At 33.1% G+C, this 18,325-nt stretch overlaps 1 protein-coding gene across 1 annotated transcript; it reads left to right on the plus strand.

The window, feature by feature from the left end:
* The first annotated feature begins 7,964 nt into the window (after nucleotides 1-7,964).
* LOC103870183 lies at nucleotides 7,965-9,358 on the plus strand. The gene has a single exon (XM_009148291.2). The coding sequence runs from the start codon at nucleotides 8,658-8,660 to the stop codon at nucleotides 9,069-9,071; it is 414 nt and encodes a 137-aa protein (XP_009146539.1). The 5' UTR covers nucleotides 7,965-8,657; the 3' UTR covers nucleotides 9,072-9,358.
* The last annotated feature ends 8,967 nt before the right edge of the window (nucleotides 9,359-18,325 follow it).

The following is an 18,325-nucleotide window of genomic DNA, read 5'->3' on the forward strand; positions in this document are numbered from 1 at the left end:
ATTTTATAAGATGTTTACTAATGAACATGTCCATTCGTTCTCTCTAAAATAAAAGAAAATTATTTGTCTGGATCAGAGAATAGCTAAATCAGATAAATTAAAGAAGATTTATTTTCTTATTCTTTCAAGAAATTCTTTGACTTTTATTTTTGTCTATATAAGTGATAAAACATTATGAATACAGTTAGCATGTGGTCTAATTAAGTAAAAAACATTAGAATCCTGAAATAAGCATAGCAAACAATTGTGATTAATTAATATGCTTATGTTTAGTTGTTTACAATCACACTGGGTTTAAAAAGATCATAGTTGTGGAGGTGATACAAGTTCTAGATAATGTTTTTAAACCATATCCGAACACTGAACCAGACTACCTCCTCTTGGATTACGGTTCGGCCATAGTTGTGAGGTGATACAAGTTCTAGGTAATGTGCATCAATTCATATAGATTCTAAAAACCATAAATATTTTCTAATACTGTAAATTTGAACTAAATTGTAAGTAAAAGTTGCAAGCTTAGTGATTTAAAGTAAAAAAAAAAATCAATTGAGATTAACAATATATTTTTATAATAACGTAAATATGTAAGAAAATAATATTTTGGATAATAACTAAGGTTTAACGAAGTCTTTATTCATTTCACATTTGAACCATCATTCCATACATATTTTAGATAGTAAAATCAGTAGACCGTGAGTTTTACTCATGTCTAATTCAATTTACTATTTATATTCTTATAACATAGATGTAGTATATGTGCAATATATATATATATATATTAAATACTATGATAATTGTATAATCCCGGGCATAGCCCGGGTAAAACCTCTAGTCCATATAAATACACTATTAGGCAGGAGTACGTTGCACTAAAATTAGTATAAAACTCACTGATTGCTTGGTTGATAGGATATTACCATACCGAGACGAATATAACAAAACCAAAAAGAAATTGATCCAACAACATATTCGGCTACTTAAAAACGTTGCATACATTCATCAAGTCCATACAAGACCACATTAACAAACGTAATAGCTCAACATACCTTCGAACTTACATATCTAACAACAACGTGAAGTCCACCATCTCTTTCAAATATCCCATAGTGTAAAGCAATTTATACAATATCATGCGAGTAGCACGGGCCGATCCTAGTCTCTTTATATGCTAGACATTATTTTTTCTAAACTTCCAATGTGAGATTGTGTTTGCATTCACAATATAATAACTTTTGAAAGACTCGGCTCCATGGCTATACCTTAAGAGATACATCATCATCATGATCACCTTTATTTCTTGTATTGAAATTTTTAGTTGTTTATTATCTGTATTTCGAAAAATGGTTACATCCACCAGTCTCGGTATCGGGCAGCAGTAAAATGTTTGATTTGAACTAGTAAGAGGCCTATTTATTGTTGTTCTCCAAAGCTTCCGTTTCTATGAAGTTGCTGCTATGATTAGTAACTGAACCAGGAAAGATCTTGAGGATATATGAATTGCATCGGCGCTGGATTCGGATAGTAATCCCCAACAAAACCAACCCATCTAGCTTGGAAACTCTTTTACACATCAAGCAAATGAAAAAAACTCTCCATCCCCAAGGTTGTCATTATCAATGCTCAACCTCTTAGATTCTTCAATGTAAAACCAAGGTGGGTTCCTGTGTTCCTTCGTGTTCCTTAACAACTCCCACTTATACCTTACTTGGCTTACAAGCAAACTTGCTTTAATCATTAACACTCCTAGCGGCTATTACCAACTCTTAATCACTCTAACTTAACTTAGTTAGCTTTTAACTAAACTGTGACTCTTATTCTTCTTGTTGTAACTTCTAACTATACAACCCAAGTCTTCTTTGACTTCCTTTCTCCTTCTCCTTCTCCTTTTTCTTGGAAGCTTATTTGACTCCCCTTTTTTGTAAATTTTAATCAAAGGTTCAATTCCAACACCAATCAATTGAGCAATTCTAGGCTCACCGTTTGCTATCACTTTAGCTTCTGGTCTAATGCGCTTCAGTCTCTCCCATATCCACACTTGGACCAACTAAAACAGAGATTGGAATAATATATTGATTCTCATTAAAATATCATGGTTGAAAGAAATCATGGGCTTTAAGTGTCTTGCCTAATTAAGGATAATATTTTAAGGTAATTAACTATGTGGAATTTTTGAAAGATGGAATTCTTGTGGTATTTTGATAAAATTTCTATATCCTATTGGTTAGTTAAAAACTTAAGACATTATAATTATGTTTACTAATAGCCAAATTTTATATATCTCAAATCATATTTGTCTTTAATTTGTGGAGGTTCCAACCAGAAATTTAAAGAAAATAGCAACTATATACATAAGACTTGCATTAAAAAAAAGACCTGGTTACATATATGTACTTTCAACATGCTACAAACAGACACGCACACAAATGTAACATTATATTACAACCTAACTCTCAAAGAGAGTAAGTTTGAGCCGGTCTGCACTCACACACTCATACCATACTTAATAAACAAAGATTGCAACCCAACTCCGACAACTTTTCCCGTAATTCTAACTTCATCCCTTAACAACGAAACCTGGAACAGTGATCTTATTTATCGCCTTTAGTTTTGGTTATGGTTTAAGCAAGAGACGAGTAACGGAAACGTTGAGCTGACTCTATAGTTGCGGGCAAAACTGCTTGTTTTACAAGGACAGAGTTCTTTGGATATTGATAGACCAAAAAAGTTGCGTTTGTAGAAGATGTTATGGACTCTCTAACGGTATGGACTTGTGGGCCGTGGTAGACATATGAACTATTATGGGTATTGGCAGAACAAGAGAAATTAGGGTTTGAAGTGGAAGTGTTTGTGTTGAGATTTTCCTTTCGAGAAAATCCCATGGTGCGTAGTAGAAAGAGATGATGAAAGAAGAGAGATGAAGAATGTGTTGAGTTTGTTGTCTTGGGTGGTTAGATAGTAACAAACTCGGTGGCTTTTATAGAGAGAGCCCAGAGGGTAAAGTTGTATACGTGGAGGTCACATTTAACAGACAAATATCATAATTTTATTTATTTCCTTGGTAAGTACTTTGTCATAAATTTCCACTATTAGTGTTCACATGGATGCTTTTTAATTGATGTGCACGTTAGTATTTTTGTTGTTTTATTGTGTATCAATTTAGAATGGATTTAGTCAAAATATAGAGAAATTAATCAAGATATAAAATCTTATTAATTTTAAGAATAAATTGATAAATTCTAACAAGTTTCTCCTTTTTCAGTAAAAAATATAGATAAACTTGTTAGAGTTTATTCTGAAAATTAAGATGTTATATCATTTTTATATAGTACATTATTTTTTTTCCTAAGCTTATGACTAAAGTATCACAGTTTTGCAAGGAAAAGACGGAGTTAATCGGATTAGTTTAATACATTAATTGATTTGAAATCCAAACAAAATAAAATTTATTAATTTGTATTTTTGAAAAAGTTTTACCTAAATTTATCTGATTGTGGAAGTTCCTCCTGGTGATTTGACTATGATTTTATTATTGATTGTACATTAAAAGGTTTGAGTTTCAAATTCTAATACTGCAAAATTTGATTATAAGAGATCGTCAGCATGGTGCAACGAGTACCATCAAATGTGGATTTTATAGGACAGTTCAGAATAGTGCAATCATGCATGAATTCACATAAAACATATAGATTTTTCGGTTTTCAAATTGTCTTTATAATGTTTTTCATGATTTGTATTAACATAATTAAGTGGTGTTAATTTTTTTTATTAGATTGAAATATATATTCAAATCCACATTTACGGTCTTGCGTGATTTCAGAATGGATATCGTATCACCAAATCATTAATTGTCTATAGATGTTACACAAGTTTTATAAATCATAAACTGAATAACATAGTCAAACAAATATAAACACTATGCATGAACTGAATAACAAAATATGCAACTTTATATAAACACTATGCATGTTACACCTAGATGTTGAAAAAATCTTCAGAAGCTTGGGAGAGAAGGGATAAGGAATCATGAGCTTTATGGTTTGCTAAAGCAACACTGCAAGAAAAAAGAGAAAGGTCGGTTAGGATTTGGTATCCTATTTTATTCTCAATTATTTGTTCTCTTTTAGCATCCCATTCAACTCTACTATTATTCCCCTATATCTACAAACTCTATTCAACGCTACTATTATTCCACAACCTTTCTTCTTTACTACGATCAATATCTAGGATTAATCAGTTTTTTTTTTTGTTGAAACGGATTAATCAGTTGTTGTATTAAATAAATACGTTTCCTGTTAAAGCTGTATGAAAAGAAGTTTCAACTTGGCATAATATATTTTCAGACAAGATATATACCAATCTTCATTTAGAATCCTAAATCATTATATATTTGAATCCATAAACTTTTGCACAGATAAAGGTTGAGAGGATATATTCATGATTTAAGTAATCTTTAAATGTTTGGCAAAGGGAAAAACAAATTCTTAGTTCATATTTAATTCCCACATGGTAAAAGTGAAACAAATGCATTTTGGATTTCTTATTCATGCAGATAGCCCACTAAAATGAAATAACATACATAAATATCGAATTGTTATAAGTCCCAAGAAAAGTATTTCAAAAACCCTCCATGAATATATATACACGTGTATATATGTATATATACATATATATTTCATAGAGTATCTGACCGAATATATAGACATATATGGTCATTCGAACTCGACCATGCAGCCGTATGCTCTTTTGTATTTACTATTGGTGATGTGGATAGCCGCTTGGGTTTATCACAACAACGTCTCGGTGAAGTACTTAATTATCCCTATATTTTGAGATAGTAGCTAGCCTAATCTCCCGCACTAGTCGTCTATGTGAGATCTACTGATCTTTGGGAGATGCTATGATGCGTAGAGTTTTGTGTCGCAGAGGTTCTCTGATGGGAAATAAATATTGCTGGGAGGTGTCATGATAAGAATACATGGCTAAGCTTTTTAAATAATTATTTCTAATCCATGAAAACATCTTGAACTAATTTTAAGTATATAATAATATTTGCTGTTAAAAATACTCTTAAGAACATTTACAATGACATTCTATTTTTTTCTCTATAGTTTCGTCTAGAATAAACAAATTTTTGTTTCAATGGTATTATCTTATAATACAATTATTCTATTATAGAATAGAACATAGAAGAATGTTAAATAAATATTGTTGGGAGGTGTCATGATAAGAATACATGGCTAATCACTTGAATAATTATTACTAATCCATGAAAACACCCCCAACTAATTTAAAGTATATAATAATATTTTTTTGTTAAAATGCTCTAAGAACATCTACAATATCACTCTATTTTTTTTCTCTATAATTTTCTCTAATATAAAGTAACTTTTGTTCCAATAGGCTTACTCTATAGTAGAATTACTTTATTATAAAGTACAAATAGAAGAATGTTACATTTTTACTCTAAAAATATAGTAAAAAATAACATTCCTATATATTTTACTCTATAAATTGGAGCAAATCCAACTCTATAATAGAATAACTCTATTTTAGAATGAAATAAAAAAAAATAAAGGGTTACATTGGAAATGGTCTTAGCTCATAAAAAAAAAAAATCTGCCAACAATATATATACACTACAAGAAATAATTCAACTTCTGACCTTCAAATTGGTTGGTAAATAGTCAGAAACACATTTTTAACCATTTTGTGACCACATAAAATCGTCAAAAATATTCCGTCAGAAATTGATAATGGTGGAAAAGTTGTCAGAAATTTTTGACTATATTAATGGTTAGAAATGTCATCAAAAATAAATGTGAGGAAATGGTCAAAAATAATTATCTAATTTCTGATAAATTTCTACCACTCTTTTGTTAATTTTTAACTACTATTTAATAATTGATCTAATCATTAATTTAACAAAAATAAATTATAATAACATTATGGAACTTTTTAATGAAAATGAATATATTATAATTAAATATTTGAAACGAAACAATTGATGTATAGACACACAAGAACACATATATATTGAAAAACAGTCTGTGAATATATATATATATATATATATATATATATATTTTTTTTTTTTTTGTCGAAAGCGAGGGATCTCAAAAATATTCAATATATCTGGATTAGATCCATAAATTGCTTTAGGCAGATATCTTGTTTAAATAGTAAAAAGATTCATGGAATATAGTTTATAATATTTTAAATTCTTTATTTTTCACATATTTTGATTTCATTCAAGTAAACACATGGGTGTGTTTAACAATATTAATTAAAATTATCAATTAACCGAGTGAAGCTCAGAAATTAAAATCCAAGTTAAAATTAAATGTAATCAATCTACTACACATAAATTCATATATATTATGAGTAACAACTATATGTATATTTCTTAATTTTTAATTTTTAATTTAACATTGCTTTTTCTTAGAAGACTTATCTAATATATATAGCAGACCGACAAACCGGGCCTTTGAAGGAGATGTCCACTATTAGAGGAATAATGCTTTTGATCAAAAAAAAAAGGAATAATGCCTAATACAATTTGGTTATATTCGATTCCATGTACAGGTATGTGTTGGTTACACGTATAGATTGAACATATCAGAGCTTACACGTCTTCTATACATTGGATAACCTCATAGAAAATGAGTGTTCTTATGCAAATTCAAGCCGATAATACCTAAAAATATCCCTTATATATTAATCAATAAACATTACAATCTCTAAGTGTAGCCACGTGTCATCAACATAATGAAATTCAGAATCCTAAAAAAAATATGTTGGTTAATTAAGTATATATTATATTTTTCATTAAACTAATCATAAAATTAATTAAAGTGTACAATTACTATTTTTTTCTTTCCTTAAATAAAAGCTATAGAAATACCAAATATGACTACTATATATATGACAATTAAATTCTAATAATAAAGATTTGATAGCAATTTATATCTCATCCACAGTTTTTGTTTCATTTTTTATTATTAAAATAAATTAAACTATAAAATTAGCTATAAAATTAAAATATTTTTTTTTCGTATATGTTATATTTTGAATTTAAAAAAAACGACAAAATTACAAAAACTGTTAAAATTATTATGTTAAAAATTAATGATCAATGGTTTAACATCCTCTATATATTAATAGAGATTCATTTGAAATGTTTAGAACATGTAGTTTGTACTAATTAAAAAAATATCATGTTGAGTTGTCACGTAATTGAAATGTTAATTTGTTTACGTGGCTGCTTGAAAATCAATTGAGAATTTTTTTAGTCCAAAATTAAATTGCTATGGAATGTTATATTATATAGTATGTCTATTATGGACCTTTTATTTATCAAATTGAAATTTATTATATATTATTTCTTTAAATAAAACTTATGAAATTACCTAATGTGATTATGATATATATAATAATTAATGATTTTAAATAATGAAGATTTGCTAATAATCTGTATACTTTCTATCATTTTTGTTTAATTATTTATTATTAAATAAATTACACCAATTACATTAATCATATATTAAAATTTTATATTTTTTGGTATATGTTGTATTTTGAATTTTTCCAAACGAGTATAAATTACTAAAACTGTTAAAAATGTCACATAAACTTTTGTGATCATTGTTTAATTTTTTCTATAATAAGATACTACGATAATTAAATCATATAAATAAATAATTTTATTTTAATGGGTGTTTATGCTAATATATATATATTTCATATCATTTAAATTTAATTATATATCATATATGATAGATATGATTGGTTGTTTTGATTTTTTATTTTAAAATGATTGTGGATAAACAAGAGAAGTCATTTGATTTATATGTGAAAGCCAATTTATTAGATAATAGTAATATAAATTTTTATTTTATTATTTCATAATATTCAAAAAAATATAAAATAAGAAATAAATATAAAATATTTATTTTGCACAAAGCGCATATCTTAACCTAAGTATGTATTTTTTTTAATAATTTTGAATCTTCAAAATTTTCTAAATTTCATACCAAAATAAAAGAAAGAAATGATAATAAACTCAAAAATCAATATTTATATCGAGCAATAACCAAAATGACACAAAACGGAGAAAAATATCGAAGATATATAGGATCAACACGTGATCGTAAACTTTTCATAACCATAATTAACTTTTAAATTGCTAAATCATGATATAAAACCGAGCTGACATAGTTTCATTGTAACCAAATAGTAGGCATGAGATTTTTCGGCCTAAACGTTAGGTTTTTATGCGATAAATAATTTTTTTGACCTAAAATATTTTTAAAAATGGGATCAGTTCATTAGTAAACAAATTATGTAATTAACAAAAAAAATTTTTAACTTTTGTTTAAGGGCCAAAAATATTTATTCGATCAGTAATATAAATTTTATTTTCCATACGATATTTCTTAAACAATTTTCATATAAATTTATCCTGCGCCGATCTTATCCTAGTATTTCATTAAAAAGTAATCGAAAGCTCTTGTTAAAGATTATGTTAAGTTCCTTTAGTAACGGAGAAGCTTTTTAATTCTATATAGAGGTCGTGAGCTTTCTTTCCCAAATCAAACTGAATCCAAAGAAGTAAAACATAGAAACAAAACACCTTTCATCTCTTTCATATTCAACTGGCAATGGCTCAAAAGGATAGGAATACAAGGATGGCTCAAAGGGCTTTTGAAATGGTCGATAAGGTGTACGGTAGGTCCCCGAAAATAAGCCCTCCAGTACTGTATGTTCCTAGAGACGAGTCTGCTGCCCATTTTAACCAAAATTCTTACGAATATGGTGGTCCACAAGTTTATACCGTAAAAGAGGGAACTAATACGACAAGTTGCCGCCGAGTCATTTATCAGTATTCAAAGGAGTCAACCACAAAGGAACCGGTTGTTTCTCTCCCCACGGAACATATTCAATACTTCGGTGGTGTCCGTCCTCATATAGGCCATGCAAACAGGTTTGAGACTCCTAAAGGACGGGCTATTAGCTGCGACGAGGCCGTCCAACTCTATGGAGGGGTTCTTCTAAAGGAATATTATCGTAAATAAGCCGGGGAAAACTAAAATAATGTTGAAGATGGAGGATGAGTTTGTATAAAAGTGTTTATATATAGTTGTTAAATTACGGAAAAGTGCAGACCAACACATATGCGAAAGCTTGTTGTAATATAATGGTTTTCACTTAGAATAAGCTTTAGACCACTACCAAGTGTTTGTGTCTGTTAAGTATCTACAAGTACTTCAGGTTGAAGCTTTATGTGACATACAATCCTAGGGTGATACTTCTGATGATGATACATAATATGTTTTCTTAATGCATTTATATATGCTCGTAACTCTTTGTCAACATAAATGACCAAATAAGTGGATATAGAAAACACTAATTAACATGCATGTCAAATATAGCCAGTGTATACAACAACTAATAATATGAAACGAGATTATATATGCTACAAGAAAAATCATGCAAATTTCAAAATGTAACTAATCTTGTGTGTTTCGTCTCACATTAATTATTTTTAGTTTATCTAACATAAATACAAAATACACGTATATATAAAAATTATTAACTTGCATATATAAAGCCAGTGTACAAACGTTATCTGATTTTCTTATTTCAAATTATTTTACAGAGTCTAAAGATATTACAAAGACAGATAAATCAAAATCAAATTTACACCTTGTTAGAGTAAAATAATGCAGAGTTCTTTATGATACTAAGCAAAACAATAAAACAATAAAACAAGAAGAATAGATCAAAGATAGTGTGTTTCAAAAAAAAAAAAAGAAGATCAAAACAGTGTTTTATTATCAATAGGGCATGAGTACAATGTAGGAAACCCTACTTCTAGTTGCATGCTTATATAGTCGAAAGTGAATAATAGCGATCCCACTCTTCTAGGGTGTAAGATTTTTTTTTTTTTTGGAAAATTGTTTATTTAGAGCAAAAAAAATGATAACTATGTCCCTTTAGACTAATCTCATATACTTTATGTTCCATTAGGCTAATTATTTTCAAAATGGCAATAATGCTCTTAAAGTTGTAATTTTTTTGTTTTTTTTCTTTTTTTATAAAAAAATCGATTTTTATCAAAATATGAAAGTGAATATTACCAAATATCTTGTTTCCATATTTTTAGGAACTGATTTCTTATCCGTAGAATACAAACTAATTTGTAAAAATCAATTTCTACAGGTTTTTAGAATTATAGTAATATGTAGATTTTGATTTCTACATGTTTTAGATTTATAGTAAATCTGTAGAATTCGGTTTCTACGTGTTGTAGATTTATATTAATGTGTAAATTTTGATTTCTAAAGATTTTAGATCGGTAGGTTAAGCGCGAAATGTGTATTCTAAATATTTTTAGAATACTCTTATTTACGTAGATCACGTATTCTAAATATTGTAGATTCAATGAAAAAAGTGGATTTTGTTTTCTACTTCGTAGAATGTCATTTCTATTTGATTTAGAACATAATCTGAAATTTATGATTTAAACATTTTTAGAACTGAAAAAAATACCACTAAGTTCATATTGGTATTTTATCAAAAGTTACTATTTTTTCAATTTTTTTTGTTTGTAAAACTATTTATTAAATTTATTTTCAAAAATATTAAAGGGTGTTATAGGTAAAAATGACACAAAATAGATATTAGTATAAAGAGACATAATTATCATTTTTTTGCTTTAAAAAAAAATAATTTTCCCTTTTTTATATAGGTCATTGTAGTCGAAATCTAGATTATCTTTAAATATCCTGAGATATGGAAATTTTTTGTTTCTTCCATTTTATCCGTAGGAAGGAAGAAAACATAACTCAGAGGCCGAAAGTCGTTTAAGCACGAGAAAAGACCGGATCCTACTCTAAAGAGAAAGACTGATTTCTTGGATGAATTATCTCCAACAGTTCTCCCTTATCTTCCAAGTTCATATAGGAAGTCGGGAGATAATATGTGCCTTTCGGGCGATCGGAATCATACCTTCACATAAGGTCTATGGGTGGTATAGCAGAACCTCGTGTCTTAGAGGTTTCCCAGATTATCATGTCTTGAACCGTAGGGAAATCCGGTAGAATATGCTTCGTTACGAAGGCAAATGATGGTAGGAGAGATTGGGATCTCTTAAGTTGTTAGCACGGGGCCATGTATGATCTGATGATCTTGGTGGACTCATGGTCCCGAATTTGTGTTACAATGATCTATGAAATCCGTTTTATGAGCATTGCCTTTGTGGGATGTGGCCTTGTGAGCACGTTGTTTTGTAGTTGATATGAAATATTCCTGCTTATGAGAAAAAAGTCGTGCCTAGAGCCTGTAGATAAACTCATGGAATGCTATAGTGGATAGAGAATTTATTAATCACGTAGATTTGTCAGAGTCACCAAGGAGAGTTTATCTTCCTGTCATACGAGAAGGAATGCTTGACCTAGGGGCATGAGAATACTATTGTAGAGGGGCTCCATGGTAGATGTATTCCGGGCATGGCTTGTTTTCAAGCATTTTAGGAGATTGTACTACCTTCCTTTATAAGATGTTATCGTTCTGGTTCACAAATCTTTGTTTGCCATTAGAGTCAATTTTTGAAATTGAAATCTTGATCCATGTCCCGGATTTGTTTTCTTTTTCTTGGTGGCTTATCTGAGAAGAGAGCAATAGTTATTTTCTCTTATTCTTTATATGTTTGTCTTTCTTTTCTCTCTCTTCTTCTTTTTCATGATCTCGCCCTCTTCGGATTGTCGATTATGTTTCATCATAAATCCCTTTCTCACCCGGCATATCAAGGTAATTTTCATGTTCTATTGTACTAGAATTCTAGGGTCTATTCAAATCCCATTTTCGATTCCTTCCGGTAGATCTCTCATTTTTATTTCCAGTATCCATGTAAGAAATGGAAGATACCCCTAGTCTTATTATGTATCCCACTTTTTATAGGTAGTAGGGGTAGAACGAAGAGGAAGCTAAGCCCTGGTGTTTCGAGATTGACAGTTCGTTGGAATCCTCGATTGATTTGGCAGCGGACGTTGAGAGTCTGAAACCAATGGCCATATCCACCATGCCTAGTAGGATAGGACCTCCTTCTGTGATTGGGAAAGATGATATTAGGGAATGGAGAAAGAGGTATTCTCTTCGGGATGATGCTATCCTTCAGGTCCCTTCTCTAGGGAATCAAGATTCTGATTTCGGAGTAGATGAGATGATAGGTTATGAGGCGTTATTTAAGTCAGGTTTTAAAGATAATATTCCCGCATTGGTGGCTACGATATTCGAGTATTTCGAGATATAATATGGTCAACTCAATCCTCACACTTGGAGGAATCTTCAAGCTATTCAAAATCTTAGCAAGTTCGAGGATCTTGCTTTGGAGATCGATGAAGTTCTCTTCTCCTATTATGTGTATCCTCTTAACGGAGGCAAAAGAAGGTTCTACCATTATCCTAGGAGTGGTGATACCATTATGTAGGAGTTACTCAAAGGAGATAGAAAAAGACATGTCTCCGATAAGAAATGGGCTGAGAGATTTGCCTTCATGAATCCTCCTGGCTATTATACCCTTTGGTATTTTCTGGTGGGTTTAGGGTATGCTTTGCGGATCTTGTAAAAATATGTTGTTTTGTATGTAGTAATCTTTTAATTTCATTTTTTTGCAGACATCTCTCTTCATGCCTCCACTACGGATAAAGAAATGGTTGATCGGGTTCTCCTTATTCCTCTCGAGTGATGAAAATTTCTAGTGAGTAAGGAGTCGTTGGCGGTAGGAATCTTTGGGGTAATTTTTGGATTTTAAACATCTATACTCTTCTGTGTTGGTTTCATTGTTTTTTTACTTTTACATATATCTAGGGAACATGTTATGAACTACATGAGCTGAAGATTTGGTGGCTTACAAGATGTTATCCAGCCGTGCTGCCTCTGACTTCTGGTGGAAAGAAGGCAAAGAGCTCGGGTGTGGCTACCAGATCTTTCCATCAATCTCCCTATCTCGTTCTTCTACAGGTCAGGTTAAAGTGATGTCTAACTTGAACACCAAGGTGTTTACCTTGAATAAGATAATCTTACTATAAGGTAGCTCTCTGATATAACCTGTATTCTCCAAGGCGATCTCCTTCAAGTATGAAATACCTCAAACTTTGTTACCTTTGGTTACTATGTTTTCTTACAGTTTCTGATCCATCTTCCATTGCAGGTAATGTCTCAGCTGTACTATTTTGGTGAGAAAATGAACACCGAGGTTTCTGCTGCCATACCTGAGGAAGTGGAGGCTCTGTCCAGATAGCTGGTGGGGGATAAGGATAGGTGCATCGCCCAGAAGAGAAAGGCCAGGAATCTCATGCAGAAAGTGAAGGCACATGATGAAGCTGAACAGATGGCGGCTGCGGAGAAAGTTACCTTGAGAAGATCAAAGACTTGTAAGAGGAGATGGTCAATCTGCGGGTGGCTGTTGAGACCATTTCCGAGGAGATGGTGATGAAGGTCAATGGTGTTCGGATTATGGCTCGCTGGGAACTGATAAGAGAATGTCTAAAGCAACAGACTGAGAGCTGAAACCGGTGGTAGAGCTGGATCACTATAATACAGTGATGATAGTGGAGGCTGAACTTAAGCGTTCAGATCCTCCCACATTTGAAGATGAACCTGGGATTCTTGGAGATCCCACCGCGGAGGCGGACCCGACGGCCAAGTCTGATGGGCCCTCTGCTTAGGGCTCCTTATCTGGTTTGGTACACTGATTTTGGTTCTCCACTCATTTTCCTTTTTGGACTAATTACCTGTTCCTAGTTGGGATTGTTGTTATTTGGTCATGTCATGACTTTTTTGAACTCTTGGTTGGCCTCTGTGCCCTTTTTGGATAACAACGTATGGCCCTTGGTGGTATTTATTATAGGGAAGTTTACTAGAATGACTTAAATTAGTTTAGAAATTATTAGAATAACTCTTAAAAGTTTTAAATTACCAAAAATATTTTATGGTCGAAAATACCTTTGACTATAGTTATGATAAAAAACAATATTACAAAAGTGCCATTTGAAATTATTAAAAAAATTCCGACGGCAGATTTATTTAACGAAAAACAAATCTATCAGAATATAAATCTGTTAAATTAAACTGTTGTAAGATTTATATATGCCATGTATTTGGTGGCAGACTTTTCTGTTACGACCGATGTTTTTAAGCTGGCAGATTTGTTTGGTCGATTTAAGATTGTCGATAGATTTATCTATTTTAGTCTGTCATATGTAGTAACCGATTTGTTGAAGTCATCAGTTTTTTTCCGAAGTAGTCAGAGTTTTGAGACATATATGTTTATCATTAATAGACATAATTTCTTATGATAGATATGTTTACCCGATTTAAATTTTTAATCGACTTTTGTATTCATTTGGTGGCAGATTTTTTAAATTACCGTTTTCGGCGGCAGACTTTTTATATAAATTTGTAACAGATTTTTGTATTTACGAAGTGGCAGACTTTTAAACAAAAAACTGGGTTTTGAATAAGCCAAACTTAAATCGATAGAAATTAAAGCTGGTTTACTTTAATTTTGAATCTGGTTTATTTCTAGTGTAACTAAGACCATTTTTTAAAAGTTTGCAACTGTTGTCTTCTTCATCCCACTTTTCTTTCTTATTAAGATGTCCCTATTTCATGGGGTTTAGTCTCTTGTTGCTATCCTTATATATTGGCGAAAAATGGATCATATCAGCGGTTGATATTTGTGCATTCGAGCATACAACTTGTTTGGTTCTTTTGTTACATTCAAGCATACAACTTGTTTGGTTCTAATTGGCTTTTGGAATTATTTTGTGTCGGAATTACATTCCAACATACAACTTGTTTGGTTCTATATAGTTCATAATTTACAACTAACTAAACCGCAAATTCTTACGTAATAGCCATCTGATACAACATATACGGACATTTCTCGTGAATTCAACATAATTTACAATAACTAAACTAGCTCTCATCTTCTGTTTTTCTCATTTATGCTGCTTACATGAATGCTTTTCTTCTACAATCTGCTGAAGAGATCAAGTGATTCAGTTTCTCCTTCCAAGTTCGAAAAGCTATCCCAAAAACAATTTATAATACACTTACATCATTACACTGACATTTCTCGTTGTCAGTTTCCTACTACAACTAGACTTATAACTCTCGTAGGCAAGCGGGCTTTTAGGGAAAAATGTAGTACCAGAACTCTTGCTGCTTATTGGTGATCTCCTTCTCTCCATTGATGGTCAAAGAACTCAGAAATCATCTACAAACTCTGTCCTCAATCTAGTACAAACTAATTCTCAAATACCTGAAATAAAAACAAAATCCTCATTTTTTAACAAAACACCAATATAGACAGACATTAACAAGAAATATAAAGAACATAGGATTTTTCTAATTATGTCTGAAAATTGCAGATTCTTGTTACAGAACTATCAATTTTACTTTATGGTTTCCTTTAAACAATAAACTGAGATTTATAGTTTCATCATGTAAAAAAAGATAATTGACAGTGGAGCCGATCAAACACTGAGCTTTGCTATGGACTGGAATTTGGGCTTTTCAAAATTAAACAATCACTCAATCAATAGATGTAGTAAATGAACCCTAGCAAATTTGAGTAGTAAAGAAATTTGAGTAGTAAAGAATCATGACTTATCGTTAAAATCTCCGGAAGTGATGAAGAGATTTCCAACGAAGGCGACTTAGGGTTCCTCCTCAGCGATGGAGATGACGGCGAGATAGTGTGGAGGAGGCGGATTTGAAGTCGGAGATAACGGAGGTGGAGGTCACAGAGATGGAAGTTGCAGAGATGACCCTAATTTTAGGTTTGTCGGCATGAGGCACTTCTCTTCACCCGTGAAAGGGTTTTGTTTTTTGTTCTCTTCAGAGATCTCGGATACAATGGCTAGATCTTGGCGATGGAAATTCCCGTCTCTGTGAAAGAGACGCAGCTGCAAGGCAGGCAAAAAAACCATATTCATTATCTTATAACCGCCAATGGGGAACGCGTCGAAACACAATCCGGAATCCATGAGCTCTGTGTTGACTACTTCAAAGATCTCCTTGGCAGCCCTGTCTCTCAGCCCCTTTTTGCTCAGAGTGATTTGGACCTGCTATTTGATTTTAGATGCTCACCCGACCAGGTTGCAGGTTTTGAAAAGGAGTTCTCCTCAGAGGAAATCAGAAACGCTTTCTTCTCTCTGCCAAAAAAATAAAACCTGTGGTCCGGATGGATATTCTACTGAATTTTTCATCTTCGCTTGGACGTTCATAGGTTCATAAGTTACAGAAGCCATTCATGAATTCTTACGATCGGGGTGTATACTCAAGCAATGGAACTCTGCTTCTCTTGTTCTGATTCCAAAGAAAACAAACGCTTCGCTCACTACAGATTTCAGGTCTATATCGTGTCTCAATACGATATACAAAGTTATATCGAACTGCTTGCATCCCGCCTGAAAGAGATTCTCCCCCTCATGATCTCTAAGTCGCAATCTGCTTTTCTCCTGGGGCGTCTCTTGGCTGAAAATGTTCTTCTAGCGACGGACCTTGTAAATGGCTACAACACTCATTCAATAACTCCTCGAGGGATGCTCAAGGTTGATCTTAAGAAAGCCTTTGATACGGTTCGTTGGGATTTCATTCTCGCATCTCTGCACGCCATTGCTATACCTGAGAGCTTTATTAGACTTATCGCGGAATGCTTGTCTACTGCTTCCTTCTCAGTAACTGTTAATGGTGTCTCGGATGGGTTTTTCAAAATCACTAAGGGGATTCGGCAAGGAGACCCGTTACCGCCCTATCTCTTTGTCCTAGAAATGGAATGCCTATCTAGACTTCTTCAGTCTCGCTATGATTCAGGAAACATAGGGTATCATCCGAAAACTGAGCAATTAAAGCTATCTCATCTCATGTTTGCGGACGATGTAATGGTGTTCTTTGACGGGAGCAGTAACAGCCTTCATGGGATCTCTGAGTGCCTTGATGACTTCGCCTCTTGGTCTGGTCTGCACATGAACACTTCAAAAACGGAAATATTTACAGCAGGTCTACAACAACCGGATTCTTTAGCCATTGCAAGCTACAGTTTTCCCTCGGGTACTCTACCTATAAGGTATCTGGGCCTTCCTCTCATGAGTCGTAAATTAAAGATCTCGGAGTACGCTCCCCTCACGAATAGGCTTTCCGCGTGTTTTCACTCCTGGTCAGCCAAGCTCTTATCCTTCACCGGTCACCTTCAACTACTCAAAACGGTGATATTTGGCATTGTTAATTTCTGGACATCGGCTTTTATCCTCCCCAAAGGTTGTATAAAGAGTATTGAATCTCTCTGCTCTCGCTTCCTCTGGTCTGGGAGTCTTGAAAAGAAAGGAATCGCAAAGATTTCATGGTCCACTGTGTGCTTCCCGAAAAATGAAGGAGGACTTGGTCTCAGGAGCTTCTTGGTGTGGAATCAGGTTCTCTGCCTGAAATTTATCTGGATCCTATTATCGAAATCACCTTCTCTTTGGGCGGACTGGCACTGGCACATTCATCTCACAAATAAAAGTTTCTGGACCATCGAAGCTGCTTCAAATGACTCATGGGACCGGAAAAGACTTCTCAAGCTTAGACCACTAGCTCTTCAATTTTGCAAAATGAGTTTGGGAAATGGTCAACTGGCGAGTTTCTGGTATGACAATTGGTCCCCATTGGGTCATCTGATTAACCATATTGGTCCGTTGGGACCAAGAGCTCTGAGAATAAGGAGTAATGCAGTGGTAGCTGATGCCATAGTCAACTCCACATGGTCGCTCCCACACCCACGTTCAGCGCAGGAAGTCGAGCTACACGCTCACCTAACCACTATCCCTCTTCCCTTACATACTGATATTGATGATACTTATGAATGTGTTGCAGGTGACTCTCCGGGGTGTGGCTTTATCGCCTCCACTACATGGGAAGTCTTGCGGCCTCGAGATCAAGTTAAAGACTGGGTGGATGTTGTCTGGTTCAAGGGGTCAGTACCCAAACATGCCTTTACGATGTGGACTGCAACCTGGGACAGGTTGCCAACGAGAGAGAGACTTGCTGCTTGGGGAATGCCGATTGCTACTACTTGCCCCCTTTGCGCAAGGGGTAATGAAACAAGGGATCATCTGCTGCTGTCTTGTGAGTATAGCCTACAAGTATGGAGGGAGGTGTTCATCAGGTGCACGGCTCCGTCGACCATGTTTACAACTTGGTCGGAGCTCTTGTCTTGGATTAGAGCGGCAGGATCAAAGGAGTTGAAGCTACTGCGTAAAGTGGCTACACAAGCCTTCGT

Source organism: Brassica rapa, chromosome A01, assembly GCF_000309985.2.
Source record: "Brassica rapa cultivar Chiifu-401-42 chromosome A01, CAAS_Brap_v3.01, whole genome shotgun sequence".
NCBI lineage: Eukaryota > Viridiplantae > Streptophyta > Magnoliopsida > Brassicales > Brassicaceae > Brassica > Brassica rapa.

Excerpts from the sequence above, each read along its gene's own strand:
- LOC103870183 (XM_009148291.2), top strand. The coding sequence starts at position 8,658 with ATGGCTCAAAAGGATAGGAATACAAGGATGGCTCAAAGGGCTTTTGAA.